Source organism: Nerophis ophidion, linkage group LG04, assembly GCF_033978795.1.
Source record: "Nerophis ophidion isolate RoL-2023_Sa linkage group LG04, RoL_Noph_v1.0, whole genome shotgun sequence".
NCBI lineage: Eukaryota > Metazoa > Chordata > Actinopteri > Syngnathiformes > Syngnathidae > Nerophis > Nerophis ophidion.
In genome coordinates, this window is record NC_084614.1 from 25362130 (window position 1) to 25387012 (window position 24883).

Sequence of the window (24883 nt, forward strand, 5' to 3'; positions counted from 1 at the left end):
TTTTAGATGTAATTAGACACATTTACTAGGATAATTCTGGAAGATCCCTTATCTGCTCATTGTTTTAATAGTGTTTTAGTGAGATTATAATGATTGTAAAGACATACCTCGAGGTCTGATGGCTGCGGTGAACACGCAGTGTCTCAGAGAGAAGCCGAGGAGCCAAGCTCACAGCTGCCTTTCAAACAGCTGCTGCAGGACGACGAATAATCCAATGATTTCTCCGGTAAGATATATATCACAATTTCCCCATCCAAAAACATGCTGGTTGACGTAGAGAAAACATGTTCGCTTGACCGCTCTGTGTTAAAAACAAAGAAACACTGGCTGGGTCTCGGTGCTAAACACAGCTGCAATCCACTGCTTTCCACCAACAGCATTGTTCTTTATAGTCTCCATTATTAAATGAACAAATTGCAAAAGATTCAGCAACACAGATGTCCAAAATACTGTGTAATTATGCGGTTAAAGCAGACAACTTTTAGCCGCGAGTGGTGCAGCGCTAATATTTCCTGACAGTCCGTGACGTCACGCGTACGTGTCATCATTCCGCGACCTTTTCAACAAGAAACTCGCGGGAAATTTTAAATTGCAATTTAGTAAACTAAAAAGGCCGTATTGTTATGTGTTGCAACGTTAATATTTCATCATTGATATATAAACTATCAGACTGCGTGGTCGGTAGTAGTGGGTTTCAGTAGGCCTTTAAAAGGGCCGGCTCCTGGCATAAACACTCTATACAGTTGTTGAGGACCACAACCACTAGGGGGGGCACATGATCAGAAATAATAACTATCAAAGGGGTGCTGTGCTTTTTTAATTCACAAACCTTATGCAATACCAGAACACGTATGTTTTACTTTTTTAATGCATTGTAAATAATAAAAAAAATGTGATTAAAAGTCTGCTCACAATGCAACCTACGGGAGTCGCTCAATTCTGCCCTTTAAAGCGCTTTAAAAAAAACATCCAAACACCTTCATCAAAGTTTTATATACACATTAGAATTATATATATAATGTAGTAACAGGCACATTCATAATAACATGTGATACTTATGGGATTTGCTCGTTTTGAGCATACGGAGACCCATTAATTTCACAGACGCATCACAACGTTCACTTTTTCCTTCAACAACATCACTGATTACTACTCATTCAGACTTTATGAAAGACAACAAACATAATAAAACATCACTTACTGTACAATGTCTGCTCTCGCTGGGATGTTGACCGATAGAATGTTGATATTTCCCTGTTTAAATGAAGAATGAATCATAATCAATCAATCAATCAAAGTTTATTTATATAGCCCTAAATCACAAGTGTCTCAAAGGGCTGCACAAGCCACAACGACATCATCGGCTAATCCTTGCTAAGAGTTTAGAAAATAAAAATTGGGTGCAAATAAGCGTCTTTCTCGCCATTTCCTGGTTTAATTTGGCTGTCAAAGTTGACCAACCTCTCAGTTTGTCGACATCATTTTACCATCAAGATGAAATGCATGATTTATAATTTATAAAAAGCTTTCCTGAGCTCCGAGGCGAGAAAGCAGTTCACCAGCTGATGACGTCAATACAGCAGCATAAGGAAGTTACCTCTCTCTGACCAATGCGGCGTTAAAAGTAACGTAAGTCTTCATAATAACAATATCACTAATACTTGGTAATATTCAGGTCACAGTATGTAAATGGAGTATTGTTGGCGGTTTTTTAACGTTTATTTATTAGGTTTTATTCTCAGAACCAATGACTCCCATTGGCTCTATTGTCAGTGGACATTTATTTACGTTTATTTATGAGTTAAAATGCATTAAAAAAACATGACTTCTTGCCTCTCATAACAATTGTAAAAGGATATGCAAATTTCCCCAAAAAAGTGCAGTTCCCCTTTAAGATGCATACACAACTAGTGGTATTTGGAGCCTTTTATTAGCAACGTACAATAATCAAACCCTAATAGCATTAAATTAACTAATAACTTTACTTTTAAAAGTGAACACAATTGTTAATTTAAAATTTTTCATCCTTTAAAGGCCTACTGAAACCCACTACTACCGACCATGCAGTCTGATAGTTTATACATCAATTATGAAATATTAACATTGCAACACATGCCAGTACGGCCGGTTTAGTTTACTAAATTACAATTTTAAATTTCCTGCGGAGTTTCCTGTTGAAAACGTTGCGGAATGATGACGTGTGTTTGAGACGTTATTGGTTGCAGGGGACATATTAGCCAGCACCAACTTGCGGCTAAAAGTCGTCTCTTTTCATTGCGCATTTAAACAGTATTCTGGACATCTGTGTTGCTGAATCTTTTGCAACTCTTTCAATTAATAATGGAGAAGTCAAAGTAGAAAGATAGAGTTGGGAAGCTTTAGCCTTTAGCCACACAAACATACGATGTTTCCTTGTTTAAAATTCCCGGAGGTGACGCTTTACTATGGATCAGAGCGGTCAAGCGAACATGGATCCCGACCAATTGTCAACCGGCAGGTTTCGGTGAGAAAATTGTGGTAAAAAGTCGCCTCTTACCGGAGATCAGCTGAGCTTGCGACGTCCATGCAGCTGCCGTGACTTCCCTCAGAGACTGGCGTCAACACACCCGTGGACACACCCCTCCGACTATCAGGTACTATTTAACTCACTAAACACTAGCAACACAATAGAAAGATAAGGGATTTCCCAGAAATCCTTGTAAATGTGTCTAAAAACATCTGAATCGCTCCCAATGCAATTGCCTTTTTTTTTTGTAACTTTTTTTTCCCTAATCCTTCACTATCAATATCCTCATCCACAAATCTTTCATCCTCGCTCAAATGAATGGGGAAATTGTCGCTTTCTTGGTCCTAATAGCTTTTGATGCTGGAGGCTCACATTATAAACAATGTGAGGATGTGAGGAGCCCTACAACCAGTGACACCATCATCTGCTACTTCCGGTAAAGGCAGGGCTTTTTTATTAGCGACCAAAAGTTGCGAACTTTATCGTCGATGTTCTCTACTAAATCCTTTCAGCAAAAATATATGGCAATATCGCGAAATGATCAAATATGACACATAGAATGGACCTGCTATCCCCGATTAAATAAGAAAATCTCATTTCAGTAGGCCTTTAAATGTTAGCAAGTCACACTGTCCATCACAATCATACCATTATTCCGTTTAAGTGTGCAGCATATGCTCTATCTATTTAAGAGGGCTGTGAATCTCTGGGCACCACATGATTTGATAAAAGTTGATACTTGAAAGTAACAATTCGAATCAGAATCGATTCGTGATTCAAAATCTATCCTTTTTTTTTAACAGTTCTATGAGGGGTTGCCTGTTCAGTGGTCTTGTGGTTAGGGTGTCCGCCCTGAGATAGGTATGTCATGAGTTCAAACCCCTGGCCGAGTTATACCAAAGACTATAAAAATGGGACCAATAACCTCCCTGCTTGGCACTCAGCATCAAGGGTTGGAATTGGGGGTTAAATCACCCAAATCATTCCCGAGCGTGGCCACCGCTGCTGCTCACTGCTCTTCTCACCTCCCAGGGGGTGGAACAAGGGGATGGGTCAAATGCATAGGTTAAATTTCACGACACCTAGTGTGTGACTGTCAGTGGTACTGTAAATTTTAACTTTAAACAACTACATTCCTCCATAAAATAGATCAGTGGTTCTCAAATGGGGGTACGCGTACCTCTGGGGGTACTTGAAGATATGCCAAGGGGTACGTGAGATATATTTTTAAATATTCTAAAAATAGCAACAATTCAAAAATCCTTTATAAATATATTTATTGAATAATACTTCAACAAAATATGAATGTAAGTTCATAAACTGTGAAAAAAAATACAACAATGCAATATTCAGTGTTGACAGCTAGATTTTTTTTGTGGACATGTTCCATAATTATTGATGTTAAAGATTTTTTTTTTTGTGAAGAAATCTTTAGAATTAAGTTCATGAATCCAGATCACAATCCCCAAAGAGGGCACTTTAAGTTGACGATTACTTCTATGTGTAGAAATCTTTATTTATAATTCAATCACTTGTTTTTTTTTCAACTAGTTTTTAGTTATTTTTATAACTTTTTTTTCCAATTAGTTCAAGAAAGACCACCACAATTGAGCAATATTTTGCAGTGTTATACAATCTAATAAATCAGAAACTGATGACATAGTGCTGGATTTTACTTCTTTATCTCTTTTTTTTCAACCCAAAATGAATTTAAAAAATCTTCACAGGGGGTACATCACTGAAAAAAGGTTGAGAACCACTGAAATAGATAAACCATTTATATAAGAAATACAATTGTACCAACACATTTAATAAAGTCAGATACAAATAAGGCAACAAGAGAAGTATCCCACACTTCTCTTTTTCAATGTAAATATGTACAGACGATACAGGCGTCTACATCAACAATATGATGTGCCTGAGAGGTGGGACAGGACAGATTGACAAAAATAAAATATAAATGAAAACAATTGATTTTTGATTTTTTTTTTTAATCGATCGTTACAAATAAGAATCGCAACTATTTTGAAAATCTTTTTTTTATTGTCACCCCTACTATTCATTTATCTATCCACCCACCCAATATGGAATTAATATTGAACAAATCTCTAAAGTTTACCCTGCACTAATATACTCTATATTTCAAAAACAAATGTTCTGTAAAATATGTACTTCTGAGACCCTTGTCCTGGCTGCTCAGCACAAAGTATCTAATGGGAGAGTAAATGGACCTGTACTAAAGAAGATCCATACCAGGAAGTGCATGTGTCATCAAAGATATCCTCTATCTTCTTTTTACAATTATATGACGCTTAACCAAAGTTGTATGACTGCGACACGTTGACCCCCCAAAACTGTCCCAAAAATGTCATTATTTTAAAACCCAGCAACCAGTATCTTTAATGGGATTGTGTTCAACTGTCGGGTCCATTGTAGTCCATCTTGGACAACATGTTTTGGTTGAAAGTCCAGCAAATAAGTGAGTGTGCCTTTAACCCGCTTTGACCACCCACTTTGAGTCCTCTCATCGTCTTTATTGATCAGTCAGGCAGGAGAGGTGACCTGACGTCCAGCTGAAAACAACTTAGGGGACGTTTGGAGGCCCACTGTGCCTCTTTGCAGCTGCCATTGTGGGATTAATTGTTAACCATGGCGTGTATGCGAGCTTTACATGACCCCTGTTTTCCAAAGCTTTAAAGGTTCCATATTGTTGTATTTTTCCATCTTTTTAAATAAACTCTCAAAGGTCCCACAAGACTTAGACATTGCATTTTTTTAACAGTATTGGTTTTAATAAGCCCGAGGAGAAACATGCTGTGTCTGAATCTTAAACGCTAATTGCATACAGTGCATGTACATGTAAGGGGAAGACTGCTTCAATCAGTGGTGTTTATGCCAGAAAATTATCAATACCAGAATAGTTCGATCAATATTTCTATTTTCCCAAAATGTTATATTTTTTTGTTGTTTGTCTTGAAGTTTACAAACTCAGGCAACAAAACCCTGGACACATGGGGACTTTGTGGGCAAAAACCAAAGGGTTAAAAAAAAAAAAAGTAGTAAATGGTAGTTTTTGCTTTTGCTTAGTTAATGTGTGCTATTGACTTTTAATATATTTATGCGGCTGATTTACTAAAATCCAAATGCCTCACGCTAAACAGCATGTGCAATCTATAAAGTAGTGTGTACTAGTAGTGGGTGTGTTGCGTGCGATTTAAAGTTCAAGTACCAATGATTGTCACACACACAGTAAGTGTGGTGAAATTATTCCCCACATTTGACCCATCACCATTGATTACCCCCTGGGAGGTGAGGGGAGCAGTGAGCAGCAGTGGTGGCCTCGCCCGGGAATCATTTTTGGTGATTTAACCCTCAATTCCAACTTTTGATGCTGAGTGTCAAGCAGTGAGGTAATGGGTCCCATTTTTATAGTCTTTGGTATGATACTCAATCAATCAATCAATCAATGTTTATTTATATAGCCCCAAATCACAAATGTCTCAAAGGACTGCACAAATCATTACGACTACAACATCCTCCGAAGAACACACAAAAGGGCAAGGAAAACTCACACCCAGTGGGCAGGGAGAATTCACATCCAGTGGGACGCCCGTGACAATGCTGACTATGAGAAACCTTGGAGAGGACCTCAGATGTGGGCAACCCCCCTCCTCTAGGGGACCGAAAGCAATGGATGTCGAGCGGGTCCAACTTGATACTGTGAAAGTTCAATCCATAGTGGCTCCAACACAGCCGCGAGAGTTCAGTTCAAAGCGGATCCAAGACAGCAGCGAGAGTCCCGTCCACAGGAGACCATCTCAAGCGGAGGCGGGTCAGCAGCGTAGAGATGTCCCCAATCGATACAGGCGAGCGGTCCATCCTGGGTCCCGACGAGCGGTCCATCCTGGGTCTCGACTCTGGACAGCCAGTACTTCATCCATGGTTATCGGACCGGACCCCCTCTACAAGGGAGGGGGGGACATAGGAGAAAGAAAAGAAGCGGCAGATCAACTGGTCTAAAAAGGAGGTCTATTTAAAGGCTAGAGTATACAGATGAGTTTTAAGTTGAGACTTAAATGCTTCTACTGAGGTAGCATCTCGAACTGTTACAGGGAGGGCATTCCAGAGTACTGGAGCCCGAACGGAAAACGCTCTATAGCCCGCAGACTTTTTTTGGGCTCTAGGAATCACTAATAAGCCGGAGTCTTTTGAACGCAGATTTCTTGCCGGGATATATGGTACAATACAATCGGCAAGATAGGCTGGAGCTAGACCGTGTAGTATTTTATACGTAAGTAGTAAAACCTTAAAGTCACATCTTAAGTGCACAGGAAGCCAGAGCAGGTGAGCCAGTACAGGCGTAATATGATCAAACTTTCTTGTTCTTGTCAAAAGTCTAGCAGCCGCATTTCTGTACCAACTGTAATCTTTTAATGCTAGACATGGGGAGACCCGAAAATAATACGTTACAGTAATCGAGACGAGACGTAACAAACGCATGGATAATGATCTCGGCGTCTTTAGTGGACAAAATGGAGCAAATTTTAGCGATATTACGGAGATGAAAGAAGGCCGTTTTGGTAACGCTTTTAATGTGTGACTCAAAGGAGAGAGTTGGGTCGAAAATAATACCCAGATTTTTTACCGAGTCACCTTGTTTTATTATTTGGTTGTCAAATGTTAAAGTTGTATTATTAAATAGAGGTCGGTGTCTAGCAGGACCGATAATCAGCATTTCCGTTTTTTTTGGCGTTAAGTTGCAAAAAGATAGCGGACATACTCACTTGATCGACAGTTGTCTGTTTGGTCCAGCTGACCAGGGACATTTTTTCTGGTTTGTTTGGGTAACCTCTCCATTTACTCACTTTTTATTATTTATTTAATTATTTTATTCAATTCATGCGGTATACTATACTGTAGATTGTATCAAAAACCAAGAATGTCCATCCATCTTGTCCCTTTCGCGCTGTGTATTGGGGCGGAAGTCGGGATACACCCTGCACAAGTCACCACCTCATCACAGATAAGTAGACAACATTCCCACTCACATTCCCAATCTAGGGCCAATTTGGTGTTGCCACGTGGAGAACATGCAAAGTCTACACAGAAAGACCCCGAGCCCAGGAATCGAACTCAAGATTTTGTTAGTTCATAACTCGGATCAGATCGATTAATCAGAAAATACCAGCATAAAGCCATTTTTCCAACCACATTTCAACAAAATGTATTTTTTTTTTTATAGTACTGTACAATATTATTGCACAACATCATTAAAAACAGACAAGAACAAGTCATTTTACAACAATGTTATTAAAATGTTTCCATTTATTAGATTAATTTTTTTCTTGCATCTGAGAATGTTCACTGTAGAAAGCAATGGCTATAATTCTCTCACAAAACATGCAACATACAAAAAGAGGGATAGACGATATTCTGAATACAAATGCTAAAAGTATCAAATAAAACTAAACAAAAAAATTATCAAATAAAACATGTACAAAACTGTCAATAAAATGACACAGGATGGATAAAATCCCTCACGGCTTAAGAGGTAACATTATTTTGAGGTATTGAATGTTCATATTGGTATAGTTTAAACGCTGATGCGTAAACAACTATTTGTAACATAATCTTACACGCAGTAAAAAAAAAAAATATATTTAGAATAGAATATATACAACTATCTAAGCCTGAGAGCATTTTGTAAGCACAGTGAATTGGCATTTTCTTTCAAATACTATGTAGAAATCCATATATTCAAATAAAACTTACTAAATAACAACTGTAATAAAAGTACAACATACAATATCTCCAGTGCAGTTTCCTCAGCATCCCTTTACTTTTTGAATGAAAACAACAATAACTCCAACTAAGGAATATGAATATTTCCCGAAATGCTTTCCCTACCATCTGCATTCCTCCCAACCATCTCATAATGATTCCATTAATACAAACTCTTAATGCAACACCTCTTACTCTGTATGGCTTGTTTTGAAACAACAATGGAAGGAAAAAATGACATTGAATAAAGAAATGATATATAACACTGGCAAAAAGAAAAGGTCCAGAATTAAAAAAAAATGAAATAAATATATAGGGGTTGCGAATGATGGCTTATTTAGGACACAAAACTTTTTTTTACATTAATTGAAGATGACACAGTAAATTATTCTCATTGGATGATGTTTTTGTATTTTTGCATTATATTTTTTAAAAATTGGTCAGATCTTGTCTGTGAGCATGAACTGATGAAGCCTACTTGGATGAGACGAAACGTCTTCCAATACAAACCAAACAGTCCAGTTGCGATTGATTGACTGCCCTGAGAATACAACAAGGATGAATAAGAACTTCTATTGACATATATGTAAAAAAAACAAAAAACTCTTCTACTTAATTTTAATTGAATTTTTTACTAATCAATGTCAACTGAATGATGATTTAGTCCATTCATATTTAATTCCTAATGCTAACACCTTTATAGCAATTGGCTTATGGATGTTGTTCCATCATAACTTCCAAATACACAGCTTTACCTGCATGCATTAAGAACACCATAGGAGTTTTTTTTTTACTTCATTATAACCAGACACTGTGATCATATTTACTGTAATGTACTGCGTTTGTGTACAGTTAAGCCCAAACTAATTTATTTACCCTGCACATATTTTGGAATCTAAAATAAATATAATTTAGTGAATCTTGTAGCTGGAAAATACACAAGAAAATTGAAGGATATTAATAAAAAATATTTCATGTGTAATCAACATTTTCTGTATACAAACATTTCCAATATTTTTACTTTTTTCAAGCTGTTGTGCACAGTATGCCAGGCGATAAAAAAAATACATACATATATACACACATACATATATATATATATATATTTATATATATATGTATATATATATATACATACATATAAATATATACATATACAGTGTGTATATTCATATAAATACATACATACATATACAGTACATACACATATAAATATATATACATATTTATATGTTTATACGTATATATACTTATATAAGTGTGAGTATATATACATATATATATACACTTATATATTTATACATATATACATGTATATATATATATATATATGTATTTATATGTACATATATACACACACAGTCACACACATATATACATATATGTATATACATAAATACACACATATATATACACAAACGTATACAAACACATAAATACATATACGTATATATACAGTATATATATATATATATATATATACATATATATATACATACGTATTCACACATATATAAACACATTCATTACATATACATATATATGTAATGATATGTATGATATGTATGTATATATATACATACATATACACACATATATATACACATACAGTATATATATATATATATATATATATATGCATGTATGTCTATGTTTATAATAATATAATGGACATATAATTAATTAACAATAATTATAATTGAATAATATTAAGAGTATGTAAAAGTACAACTCCTTGTTTAATTCCGTGATGGCCTCTTTAAAGCTTTTTAATGAATTAGAAATATCTAGCAGCTAAAAGGCAAAAATGGTCAAGTGTGGAGAGACTGTTTTGCATTTTTCTCATCATAACTTGCAATGTTTTTAATTGAATGGATGTTTTTGTTTTTTTTACAACATCCAGAAAGTTCAGTGAACAGGTTGTGCTATGTGACCATGCGTGTTGACTGTTTATGCATGTAGATTTTTTTTCTGCACCAACACTAGGAAAGGTCGTTTTGGATGGGGCCAAATAATTAAATGCTGTGCTTGGTAGGTCAAGAAAGCACACTTCATGGGCACAGACCAGAATTTCTCATGTAGTTCACACACCGATGAGAATTTTCCACCACAAAGGTCAATTGTAATTAAAATTTATATGGAAACACGGTCAGGTTGCTTGTTGAAATTGAACAGTGCCTTCATCTCACAGGCCTAGGTTTGGATTCCCCTGGTTTAAACAGTAGTTTTATTTATATTTCTTTAAAACAAAAACAAAAAACAAAATAAACAAAAAAAACAAAAAAAAAACTTGGAAGTGATATTTTGACAAGAAAAACGTTAAACAATTTCCGCGTTTTCGCACACATTTTACATGCCTGGCTCCTAACTTACGGCTTTATTTTGCACATGTAAATGTCACTAATGTCACTGCACCTATAACATCCATGACTTGTCTTTGCCAATTCACACCCTTAGGCTGAGTACCAAATGTATTTGCAGAAGAATGTTTTACTCATTCAGAAAATATCCATCCATCCATCCATTTCCTACCGCTTATTCCTCTCGGGGTTGCAGGGGGCACCGGTGCCTATCTCAGCTACATTCGGTGGAAGGTGGGGTACACCCTGGACAAGTCGCCACCTCATCGCAGGACTCAGAAATGTATTATTTATTTATTCATTCCACCTTTCTTCCGGTTTGTCCAGTTTTCTTTGATTGGGTATTTTAGCAATTTTAACATTAGCTGTATTGAATGTGTAATTCTACTCTATTTCCGTTTTTATAGTCTGTGTTTAAAGTATATACAGCCTATAGCTATAGGTGCCTATAGCTGTGGGCTGACCTGACTGAGGCCGGAAGAAGATCCCCCTATGATCACCTGTTGGCTTCCCGATGGACTGGACTCCAAAATGATATCTACTTATTTAACAACCCACTTGTATACCCACTCTGCATTCATTGCAGCCGATCACCCTGGAAGTGGGGTCTCGACATCTACACCCAGCTGGGGCATTTTGAGTTAGGGTTAGACCGGGCATGTCGGCTAAATAAATACATTATCATTGATTTATTTATTGATTTGTTATTTGCCATTTGCTGCCATATTTGCTGTTCTGCATACATTGTCCCCATTAGGGGACACGTTATTTTTTTTTTTACTATTGTAATTGAAAAACAAAATTATAATTGAACTACAGCTTTTTCTTGTGACATTTCCAGACATAATTCAACAAATTAAAGGCCTACTGAAATGAGATTTTCTTATTTAAACGGGGATGGCTGGTCCATTCTATGTGTCATACCTGATTATTTCGCGATATTGCCATGTTTTTGCTGAAAGGATTTAGCAGAGAACATCGACAATAAAGTTCGCAACTTTTGGTCGCTAATAAAAAAGCCTTGCCTTTACCGGAAGTAGCAGGCGATGTGCGCGTGACGTCACTGGTTGTAGGGCTCCTCACATCCTCACATTGTTTACAATCATAGCCTCCAGCAGCTAGCGCTATTCGGACCGAGAAAACGACGATTTCCCCATTAATTTGAGCGAGAATGAAAGATTTGTGGATGAGGAAATTTAGAGTGAAGGACTAAAAAAAAAAAAAAGCTAAAAAAAGAAAGGCGATTGCAGTGGGAGGGATTCAGATGTTTTTAGGCACATTTACTTGGATAATTCTGGAAAATCCCTTATCTGCTATTGTGTTGCTAGTGTTTTAGTGAGACTAAATAGTACCTGAAAGTCGGAGGGGTGTGGCCACGGGTGTGTTGGCGTCAGAGTCTCTGAGGGAAGTCACGGCATCTGCAGCAAGACGGAAGCTCCGCTGATGTCTCCGGTAAGAGGCGACTTATTACCACAATTTTCTCACCGAAACCTGCCAGTTGACATGTGTTCGGGAACCATGTTCGCTTGACTGCTCTGATCCATAGTAAAGCTTCATCTTCGGGAATTTTAAACAAGGAAACACCGGCTGTATTTTTGTGGCTGAAGGCCAAACGTTTCCCACCTCCATCTTTCTACTTTGAATTCTCCATTATTAATTCAATCAATCAACCAATCAATGTTTATTTATATAGCCCTAAATCACAAATGTCTCAAAGGACTGTTCAAACCTTTCCGACTACGACATCCTCGGAAGAACCCACATAAGGGCAAGCAAAACTCACACGCAGTGGGCAGGGAGAATTCACACCCAGTGGGACGCCAGTGAATTGAACAAATTGCAAAAGATTCAGCAACACAGATGTCCAGAATACTGTGTAATTATGCGATTAAAGCAGACTACTTATAACTTGGATCGGGCTCGAAAATAATGTCCGCTACAACCGGTGACGTCAAACGCACGCGTCATCATACCGCGGCGTTTTCAACACGACACATTGCGGGAAATTTAAAATTGCAATTTAGTAAACTAAAAAGGCCGTATTGGCATGTGTTGCAATGTTAATATGTCATCATTGAAATATAAACTATCAGACTGTGTGGTGGGTAGTAGTGGGTTTCTGTAGGCCTTTAAATTGATTCAAAATTGGGCCAGTGTGTGAATTATTTTCGGTTTATATACGGCATAATTTCAAATAAAAATGCACATATCCAGTATCTAACAGTTCTGGAAACTACATTAGATATATTGATTTGTTAAGAACTTCGGATAAACTCTTTCTTGTACTAGACAAGAACGTGGATAAGTATTTCAAAATTGGGTGGGTAAGAAAACATACACACATACAGGTCCATCCCACCCTAACCTGACACCCAGCTGTGTGTGTTGGTCTTCACCCTCTGTGGGAACACCTGAGCCCCTGCTGCCGCATCAAAATTGAAGTCCAGCGCCCCGCCATCCATAAGGGTGTCGTGGAGGACGGACTCCATGTCACATTCAAGTCTCTCGATGGACACGTTGTCCAGGTCGCTGGGCAGCCGCTCCTGATGATGAGCATGTGTGTGAAGCTCCCTGTAGCTGCGGTAGGCCTCCCTGGCATCATTAGCCAGGGCTGGGTGACCGTGGGACAGTTGCGTTCTCAGGCTGGTCATTTGAGGGGGTGCCCCCGAGTGACTAGTCAATGGGGTCATGTTACGACTATTCATGTCCGGCAAGCTAGGAGGACCCTGGTTATGTAGGCCTCGTGGATTCACGGGAAGAACGGGCTGACTCATTTTTGTGCCATTATGACCCACCATTTGGCTCGGGCTGTCATAGATGGACATCGGACAATGGCTCCTCCCGCCGAGAGACGGACGTGAATCTTTGAAGGGGGCCATGTTCCTACTGCTGTCTGCCTCTGAGGTCATGAGGTCCTTAAGGAGGCCAGCAGGGCAGATATATTGGTTCTCGTAAAGCCCATAGTGCCGCTTGTCCTCCGGACACATGGAGGACAAGGCGTTCATCCTGGTTTGGCCATACAAGCGTTTCTCATAGTCCTGCTGTGGCTGAGGGGAGTTATAGAGACCGCTCGGAAGCATGGCGCCGTTAGAACAGCAAGAGTCCGAGCCCTTGGGAAACAGCATGTTGAGGTTATCCGCCAGGCTCTCCATGACTATCCCTGAGCCCCCTATGGATCCACCGGACACTTCCGACAGGCTGGGCAAGGGTGCGGGGATCTTGCCCCCCACAGGGTACATCAGGTGACCCTCGCTCTCTGCCAGATCATCCTGCTCGGAGGAGAAAGGCGAGCGGCGGCCGCTCAGTGTGCTCGCGTCCGAGCTGGTGCGTGTTCGGAAGGCGCTCCAGGCCTCCAGGTCCTCATTGCTCTGGGAGCTCGGACTTCCCAGCCAGGTGGAGAAATGAGGACCAGGGCTGCTCGCTCTTCCCTCGGCGCCTTCTTGGAGAGACATCTGGTTGTGGGGTACAAACAAAACCCTCAGATTAATCTCAGATTATACTATTCCCCTGATTATACGAAACCCGTTTCCATATGAGTTGGGAAATTGTGTTAGATGTAAATATAAACGGAATACAATGATTTGCAAATCATTTTCAACCCATATTTAGTTGAATATGCTACAAAGACAACATATTTGATGTTCAAACTGATTAACATTTTTTTGTTGTTGCAAATAATCATTATTTTTAGAATTTGATGCCAGCAACACGTGACAAAGAAGTTGGGAAAGGTGGCAATAAATACTGATAAAGTTGAGGAATGCTCATCAAACACTTATTTGGAACATCCCACAGGTGTGCAGGCTAATTGGGAACAGGTGGGTGCCATGATTGGGTATAAAAACAGCTTCCCAAAAAATGCTCAGTCTTTCAGAAGAAAGGAGGGGGCGGGGTACACCCCTTTGTCCACAACTGCATGAGCAAATAGTGAAACAGTTTAAGAACAACGTTTCTCAAATTGCAATTGCAATAAATTTAGGGATTTCAACATCTACGGTCATAATATCAAAAGGTTCAGAGAATCTGGAGAATCACTCCACGTAAGCGGCATGGCCAGAAACCAACATTGACTGACCGTGACCTTTGATCCCTCAGACGGCACTGTATCAAAAACCGACATCAATCTCTAAAGGATATCACCACATGGGCTCAGGAACACTTCAGAAAACCACTGTCACTAAAATACAGTTTGTCGCTACATCTGTAAGTGCAAGTTAAAGCTCTACTATGCAAAGCGAAAGCCATTTATCAACAACATCCAGAAACGCCGCCGGCTTCTCTGGGCCCGAGATCATCTAAAATGGACTGATGCAAAGTGGAAAAGTGTTCTGTGGTCTGACGAGTCCACATTTCAAATTGTTTTTGGAAATATTCAACACTGTGTCATCCGCACCAAAGGGGAAAATAACCATCCAGACTGTTATCGACGCAAAGTTCAAAAGCCAGCATCTATGATGGTATGGGGGTGCATTAGTGCCCAAGGCATGGGTAACTTACACATCTGTGAAGGCACCATTAATCCTGAAAGGTACATGCAGGTTTTGGAACAACATATACTGCCAACTAAGCGTCGTCTTTTTCATGGACGCCCCTGCTTATTTCAGTAAGACAATGCCAAGCCACATTCAGCACGTGTTACAACAGCGTGGCTTCATAAAAAAGAGTGCGGGTACTTTCCTGGCCCGCCTGCAGTCCCGACCTGTCTCCCATCGAAAATTTGTGGCGCATTATGAAGCGTAAAATATGACAGCGGACACCCCGGACTGTGAACGACTGAAGCTTTACATAAAACAAGAATGGGAAAGAATTCCACTTTCGAAGCTTCAACAATTAATTTCCTCAGTTCCTAAATGTTTATTAAGTGTTGTTAAAAGAAAAGGTGATGTAACACAGTGGTGAACATGCCCTTTCCCAACTACTTTGGCACGTGTTGCAGCCATGAAATTCTAAGTTAATTATTATTTGCAAAAAAAAATTAAAATTTTTAGGAGTTTGAACATCAAATATCTTGTCTTTGTAGTGCATTTAATTGATTATGGGTTGAAAAGGATTGGCAAATCATTGTATTCCGTTTATATTTACATCTAACACAATTTCCCAACTCATAAGGAAACGGGGTTTGTAAATACAGTATCCTACAAAAGTGAGTACACCCCTCACAATTGAGCAACTACTTCATGATATATCTTCTCAAGGGACTTTAGAAGTGAAATATAAATTAGAATAGTTAGTGTACAGCTTCAATCGCGGTTGAGTACTACTTCAATTGACGAGATGAATTGGTTCTGTGACAGAGTTTTTATCAACTTCTTCCATTGAAATTAATCACAATCAATTTAATTGTTGCTTAGCCCAGCAAAACATCACAATTCTAAAATGTAACATGCCTTTTAAAAATAAAAAATATTGTATAAAACATTATACTATACTGTACTACAAACAACTACTACTTTAGTTTTATGAAGTATCATAATAATTATGTACACCATTTACCTTGGAGAGGGGACTTCTAGGTTACCTCCTTCCAGCAGCTTCTCCGTCAAACACACCATCAGCAGCTTTTCCTTACTTTCATGAATAAATTATTCAACATATTTTTAGACATCTTGGCATGCGATATACTCATTCTGCTTCCGTACGATGCAGAGCCGCAGTGATATGCTCAAATGGCTTCACCAAGTTGGCGACACGCTCTGTCATGTTTTTGAGGATTTCTTTCTTTAGTTTGAAGAATATCATCCACTTTTTTCAGCACTTTCTACCTTTCAATGGTTGACAAAATAAATTCATGTCGATGCTAGTGAATAAGTTTTGGGTGGATCTTACAGGATTCACTCTGACATTTTTTACACCAACTAATGGCGGGGGATGCTTGTAACTCACATTTTTGCTTGTAACTTAAAGCATGACGATTAGCCAAGAGACAGCGCTTAACTCAAAACACTCTTAAGTCGAGGTACCACTGTATTGATTTACTGGCCACTGAAAATCAGTTAACACGCAGACATGATTCTCTAAACCAGTGGTTCTCAAATTTTTTTACCGTGTAGCACCCCGGAAAACACTTAGCAACATTAAACATTAAAATACATTAGCGTAGTAGACCTAAGTATTCATTAAAAACAAGGCAGCCGTTTTATTTGACATGTATATTTAATATTTTGGGCCACCGTAACATCACACACAGTTTGAATAGTAACACTGTGTTTGAATACGGGAACATAAAACACTGTAATTAAGTCATGAGTCAAATACAATTAATTGCACATTGTAGGGAATAAGCAGTAGAAAATGGATGGATAAAGGGGGTGTTTGCAACATTTACACAATAAAATTACGTAACATGTACGCACATTAGCTTTGGGTGTTGTTACCTAATAATAACAATTTGGATAGCTAGCGTTAGCTGTCATTGAATGTATATTCTATCATAACAACAACATGACTGCAAATTGTTCGTTGCTTCTCTTTTGTATGTGGGCACGCGCTCTCTGCATGTACGTGTTGACGAGACCAGGTGAGTGACCGCCGTAAACCCAACCATCCATCCATTTTCTACCGCATATTCCCTCTGGGGTCGCGGGGGGCGCTGGTGCCTATCTCAGCTACAATCGGGCGGAAGGCGGAGTACACCCTGGACAAGTCGCCACCTCATCACAGGGCCAACACAGATAGACAGACAACATTCACACTCACATTCACACACTAGGGCCAATTTAGTGTTGCCAATCAACCTATCCCCAGGTGCATGTCTTTGGAGGTGGGAGGAAGCCGGAGTACCCGGAGGGAACCCACGCATTCACGGGGAGAACATGCAGACTCCACACAGAAAGATCCCGAGCCTGGGATTGAACCCTGACTACTCAGGACCTTCGTATTGTGAGGCAGACGCACTAACCCCTCTTCCACCGTGAAGCCCACCGCCGTAAACACCAATCATTTTATTCAGGCCTTTAAAACTTTTACAACATAAACTTTTTCATTGTGAACTATTTAGACAATTGTCAAACAAATGTGTTATGTTATAAATGGTAAGCTAGCCGGTGGTGCTCTTGTTCTATTGTTTGCTTGGAAAAATTTAACTGTGAGGAATTTTCAAACCGCTCCTTTAAGTGATTCTTTGGCGTACAACTCGTGGTACGCGTACCACCGTTTGAGAATCGCTCGTCCAAACAACGCAAGGGCGAACACCCTACAGTAAACATGTCTGAACTGTGAGCACCATTGTTATGTAACACGGCTCCTCTTGGACATAAACTTCTCCAAAGTTACTAGAATCCTCTTCCACTCCTCCATGATGACATCCCAGGTGGAGCAAGTGGATGTTAGACGCTTCGTACTCCCACACCTGCATTCCATATGAGAATGCCCCACAGGTGCTTAGATGGCTTCAGGCACGGAGGGCATACTTGGCCTCTCCGTCGCCTTTAACTTCCTCAGCGAGGCACTTTGGGCTTGATTTATAAAAGTTTGCATGTACTAAAGCACATGCAGACTTGATAGCACACACAAAGCTGATTTACTAAACGTGTGCAAAGTGACCTGAGCAGAATAAGGCATGCAATCCATTTTGCGTCTATGTCTTCATTAAAATGCAAAATATATGCCAATCATCAAAACTGCCACAATACTGCAAAGAGAACATGCAAATATGCAATGTGTTTTGTCAACACCCATCACCGATTTGGGAGAACTATTTGGCGTTTTATTTTAGCAAGTTTGAAAAGGATGTGCAAACTGATACAATTACAAACAGGCACAAGACATTACAACAACGTTGAGAAGTTGTTGAATTAGGTCTTGATGTTGAGATTGTCCAGATTGAGCCAGTACTTGCAATTAATAAATCACCCAAAAGCAATCACCCACTGATTTAATAATGGTGCCAATGAAGCCAGAAAAACAGATAGTTACAGTGATGAAGGGATGCCATTTTTTCCAGTGAAGATTGATTGCACATGGAAAAATGACAAAAAATTGTTAAAATCTTTCTAATCGGTCACTTCAGCTGTAACTGTAGGCTGGACAAAAACAGCTGAAATTGTGGAAAAATATATGTTCTTAGCGCGCCTGAAAAGGGCTGTCTGCAATCTCAAAGTGCATGTTGTTGCCAAATGTATTTCATATGCTGTAAACCTAGTTCATAGTAGTTAGTTTCCTTTAAAGCCAAACAAACACATACCAATCGTTGGTTAGAAGGCGATCGCCGAATTCGTCCTTGCTTTCTCCCGTGTCGCTGGCTGTCGTGTCGTTTTCGTCGGTTTCGCTTGCATACGGTTCAAACCGATATGGCTCAATAGCTTCAGTTTCTTTTTCAATTTCGTTTTCGCTATCTGCCTCCACACTACAACCATCTGTTTCAATACATGCATAATCTGTTGAATCGCTTAAGCCGCTGAAATCCGAGTCTTAATCCGAGCTAATGTTGCTATACCTTGCTGCTCTGTCCGCCATGTTTGTTTATTTTGGCATCACTAAGTGACGTCACAGGAAAATGGACGGGTGTATCTAACGACAGTTAAAATCAGGCACTTTCAAGCTTTTTTTAGGGATACTGCGTGATGGGTCAAAAATTTTTTTTAAACTTTGAAAAATAAGATAAGCCACTGGGAACTGATTTTTAATGGTTTTAACCCTTTTGAAATTGTAATAATGTTCCCCTTTAAACCTAACGCTGAAACAACATGCTTTTTGACAACATTCAATCAATCTTAGTTTTTGACATTAATTTGACCATTGACTTTTTGTCATTTCTTAACAAATGTTCTCCAACACAAATACAACGCTGAAACAACATGGTTTTTAACCTTAATTCAATGTCAGGTTGTGATGTTGATTTGAACATTGAAATGTGGTCATTTCCCAACCAACAGCATGGATCCAAGTTTGAGCATCAACGTTGTCTCAATTAACAAATAAAACTATTATGCAACGTTGGCAGTTTTAAAGGACGTTTATGTATAATCAACGTTGTATCAATGTCTTGTACCTGCTGGGTTACCTGCACACCAGTGAGAGAGGTGTGCTCGTGCTGCAATGACACACAATGGGCAGAGAATCTTTCGTCCTACATGTACTTTTTAAAACATTTAGACGGTCAGAAATGAAAAAATATTGACACGTCTATTCAGCAACATCCTTTCATAATTTCTTAGCTGCAAATTTAATGGATGCGTTTTGATGACATTAGGTTTTTTTTAATAGTGTTTCTTATTTTTTACAAAGAATATATATTACTAACATATATCCAATACAACAAAAACTTCTCGAAGTATGTATTTTTTGCGTCTTAAGCACATAAGTGCAGCCTCCTGCTAATGCACCTTAAGCGGTAAAATAAAAACAGAAACAAAAAAGTGGTTTCAATGTAGATGCACTGCACGACTGATTCTAAAATGCTCATAAAAAGTGGTAGATGTCTCCTGCTTGTTTGAAAACATAACAAAACGCAACAGGTAGCAGCATGATAACATTAATGTGCAGTCAATGAGAGTGTCACTGTGTATTACATGCAAAATCTTCATTTAAATTGTTGATTATATCCTAGTTTAAAATAAAATTTTACAATTGCACACAAAGTGTTAGAAGATTACAAGTAACATGCCCACAAATAGTACACGCTATTTTATAGAACGCACATGCTTTTTAGCGTGCGGTATTTGGATCTTAGTAAATCAGGACCTATGTTATCCTGAGGTTGTCATCATGCGGGAAAACTAACACGCGGACCAGTTTCCCAAATAAGGGGATGTAACAGTAGATGTTGGAATTCATGTTTCCCTCAAGGGACCGCAGCTCTCCAGTGCCGGCAGCACACGTGCTGCCCGAGACCATTACCCCTACCACCACACCATGCTTGACTGTAGGCAAGAAATAATTATCTTGGCACTTAATGGCTGTCTGTTTACTAATTTTCATTGGCCAGTAAATCTATATTGCTTTATAAGCTGTACACAGACTACTCTAAAGTACGAATTCGTATTGTCCCTTGTGAAGATGTATTGTCATATAAGGGTTTTAAACTGTACCTTTTTCTTCGTGGCTCGCCGTCGACTCTTGGCGAACTTACTGTTGTTGTCCATGGAGGTAGCTCTGCGTCGAGGTGACTTGCCATTCTTCCCTCCTTCAGGGTTGAGCATCCACCATGAGCTCTTTCCTGTCCCCTCGTTCTGAATGCGCACAAAGCGGCTGTGCAGCGAAAGGTTGTGTCTGATGGAATTCTAGACGGAAAGAGAGGCAATCATTTGTGACTGTGAGTCGTTCATGGATATTATGGTAAACCTGCTCAGTGGTCTTGTGGTTAGAGTGTCCGCCCTGAGATCGGTAGGTCGTGAGTTAAAAGCCCCGGCCGAGTCATACCAAAGACTATAAAAATGGGACCATTTAGCCCCCTGCTTGGCACTCAGCATCAAGGGTTGAAATTGGGGGTTAAATCACCAAAATGTTTCATGGGTGTGGCCAGCGCTGCTGCTCACTGCTCCCCTCACCTACCAGAGGGTTAACAAGGGGATTGGTCTAATTCAGAGAGTAATTTCACCACACCTAGTGTGTGTGTGACTATCAGCGGTACTTTAACTTTAACCATGTTTTTAAGGTAAGTGTGTGTTTTTCTTTCATATCCCTAGAGAGACACTGTGTTGTTTTGTTGTAACAAGTAAATGACAACACATCTTGACTTGACTTGAGCAGTGGATCAGGAGATTTGGCAAGCTGTTTAGAAACAGAAGTGTTGGCAGTTTGAAGGAGTTATGAGTGCTGTATGGGCTTTTACTGCTATCTATTGTCCACCTTTAAATGTATAAAACAAGTAAAACATCAATACAGTATTTGTTTTCCAATTTTTGCTGAAGCCCTGTGCTTTGTGAGGTTAAGGTTACAAGGAACACTTAAAACGTTGATAGCAAATTCATAAACTCAAAAGTTGTTCATTCATCTATCCATTTTCGCTTGTCCCTTTCGGGTTCGCGATTGGTGCTGGAGCCTATCTCAGCTCCATTCGGGCGGAAGGCAGGGTACACACTGGACAAGTCGCCACCTCATTGCAGGGCCAACACAGATACACAGACAACATTCACACTCACACTCACACACTAGGGCCAATTTAGTGTTGCCATTCAACCTATCCCAAGGTGCATGTTACTAAAAAAAAACAACTCACAATTTTTGACGCAACTTTCTGAAAAAGCAGTCGCAAATTCAAGCATTTTAGGCTGCAACAATCACAAAAAGCCATTTATATGAATATACACATATAACTGGCTCATGAAATTTTTACACATTTGATTATTTTTTTTAAATACAATTTGATGGATAAATAGTTTTTAAATCACAGGTCAAGCAGGTATTTAAGTATTGATTTTAATTAAAACATTTAAAAAAAAATACAATATTTGTTGCATTGTTAGATAATATTAGTGATTAAAAGATAGGCAATTGTAAACAGTACATGCATTTTTTTTAATCAAAATGGAAACAATTTAGTAAGAAAGATGAAGTCCATTTTTGACGTACTTTATTTCCAGGCCTTTACGGGCCACAGAGAATAATTGAGTTTTACACCTGCGTACTAAAGGTTTGGATATACTAAAACACATGCAAACTTGACATCTAACGCAAAGCCGATGTACTAAGCTTGTGAGCGAAGGATTGCGAAGTTAGGAGTGTGCCCTACGATTGGGTTTTGAGCTTCTTGCGTGTGATCTCGTATCGCTGCGTGTGCAATGGAAAAGTGGTGCACACCACCCTATTTAAATGAGGATTTTGCGTGCGTACAGGTCTTTTACTACGATGATAGACGATCATTTTCTGCGCATTAATGTTATCATGCGATTATGTTATCAGTGTACAACGTGTTCAACCAGCAGCACACATCTACAATTTGGAACACCTTTAATGAATCATAATCGAGACAACAGAAACATATGCACACTGACACTGTCGTGGTCGGGAGTGGCTTGGTTGGGGGCGTGGTTAAGAGGGGAGGAGTATAGTTCACCAACTCGAGTATTTCATATATATATATATGTATGAAATACCTGACTTTCAGTGAATTCTAGCTATATATATTTATTTTATTATATATATAAATAAAATAAATAGTTGAATTTCAGACGGCTCCTATCAAATACACAGAAATAAAAACACAGTTGTTCTACTAACTGTACTGTGCTTGCTGGTTACTAAAAAAACAACACTTACCTTTCACTATTTGAGTAACCTTTGTTCTGCCATTTGCGTACTGGCGAGAGTCACTTGCCGTCAGGTGCACAACACCACGTAAATCGTTGCCCAATCAGAAAGCAACCCCATAAAGCTATAGCCAACATTCACCAGGAGATGGCAACAGACAACATAGATTCACTCTATAATAGACGGAGTCGCCATGGCTGTAACTTCCTCGTTCTTCTTCGTCTCCTTGTGTGTGCAGTTTTTTACTAAAATCCGTAGACGTTGTAACGTGATTGGGCAGGCAAGCTGTTTATATAACAGGAAAGCGGATGTGAAAACAGGCTGTCCCCACTCATGTCTGCATGGAGCTGGAGGGGGCGTGGCCTCCAGAGGCGCTGGATTTCGGGAGTTTCCCGGAAAATCCGGGAGGGTTGGCAAGTATGTCCCACAGGTGTGCAGGCTAATTGGGAACAGGTGGGTGCCATGATTGGGTATAAAAGCAGCTTCCATGAAATGCTAAGTAATTCACAAACAAGGATAGGGCGAGGGTCACCAATTTGTCAGCAAATTGTCGAACAGTTTTACAACAATATTTCTCAACAAGCTATTGCAATGGATTTAGGGATTTTACCATCTACGGTCCATAAAATCATAAAAAGGTTCAGAGAATCTGGAAAAATCACTGCACGTAAGCGATGATATTACGGACCTTTGATCCCTCAGGTGGTACTGCATCAAAAAACCGACATCAGTGTGTAAAGGATATCACCACCTGGGCTCAGGAACAATTCATAAAACCACTGTCAGTAACTACAGTTGGTCGTTACATCTGTAAGTTTAAGTTAAAACTCTACTATGCAAAGCGAAAGCCATTTATCAACAACACCCAGGAATGCCGCTGGTTTCGCTGGGCCCGAGCTCATCTAAGATGGACTGATGCAAAGTGGAAAAGTGTTCTGTGGTCTGACGAGTCCACATTTCAAATTATATTTGGAAACTGTGGACGTGGTGTTCTCCGGGACAAAGAGGAAAATAACCATCCGGATTGTTATAGGCGCAAAGTTCAAAAGCCAGCATCTGTGATGGTATGGGGGTGTATTAGTGCCCAAGGCATGGGTAACTTACACATCTGTGAAGGCACCATTAATGCTGAATGGTCCATACGGGTTTTGGAACAACATATGTTGTCATCCAAGCAACGTTATCATGGACACCTTTTTTCAGCAAAACAATGCCAAGCCACGTGTTAGAACAGCGTGGCTTTGTAGTAAAATAGTGCGGGTACTTTCCTGGCCCGCCTTCAGTACAGACCTGTCTATTATTGAAAATGTGTGGCGCATTAAGAAGCGTAAAATACGACAGCGGAGACCCCGGACTGTTGAACGACTGAAGCTCTACATAAAACAAGAATGGGAAAGAATTCCACTTTCAAAGCTTCAACAATTAGTTTCCTCAGTTCCCAAACGTTTATTGAGTGTTGTTAAAAGAAAAGGTGATGTAACACAGTGGTGAACATGCCCTTTCCCAACTACTTTGGCACGTGTTGCAGCCATGATATTCTAGGTTAATTCTTATTTACAAAAAAAATAAATAAAGTTAATGAGTTTGAACATCAAATATCTTGTCTTTGTAGTGCATTCAATTGAATATGGGTTGAAAATGATTTGCAAATCATTGTATTCCGTTTATATTTACATCTAACACAAGTTCCCAACTCATATGGAAACGGGGTTTGTATTTTATAATTTTATAGCTGCAAGATAAATTAAAGGGCTAATTAAAACAAATTAAATTAATTTGTTGTCTGCAGGCTTTCTTTTAATGACGTTCGTTTTTTTTAAATATATGAAAAAAACTTCTTGCAACATGCATTTTCTTGCGGGCTGGAACATTCTAGAGTAGGATCTTAACCTTTTTCTTTTTTTTTTACCTTGGGGCCAATTTTATGGGGTCCACCTATATATTAACACTGAATTATTCATCTTACTCTAGATTTTTGTAATGATATGAAACTCTGTGTTGAATTAAAAATATGATTTATTTAACACAGGGGTGTCCAAAGTGCGGC

The 24883-nt window shown here is 39.1% G+C and overlaps 1 protein-coding gene across 1 annotated transcript in view; it reads right to left on the bottom strand.

Moving 5' to 3' along the window:
* Positions 1 to 9933: 9933 nt before the first annotated feature.
* LOC133551184 (forkhead box protein O1-B-like) overlaps positions 9934 to 24883 on the bottom strand; it is a 51895-nt gene continuing 36945 nt past the window's right edge. The window contains exons 2-3 of the mRNA XM_061897633.1: positions 20676 to 20867; positions 9934 to 14099 (exon numbers count right to left, since the gene is read on the bottom strand). Coding sequence (XP_061753617.1) covers positions 13008 to 14099; positions 20676 to 20867 — 1284 coding nt within the window. The 3' untranslated portion in view covers positions 9934 to 13007. The remainder of the gene's footprint in view (positions 14100 to 20675; positions 20868 to 24883) is intronic.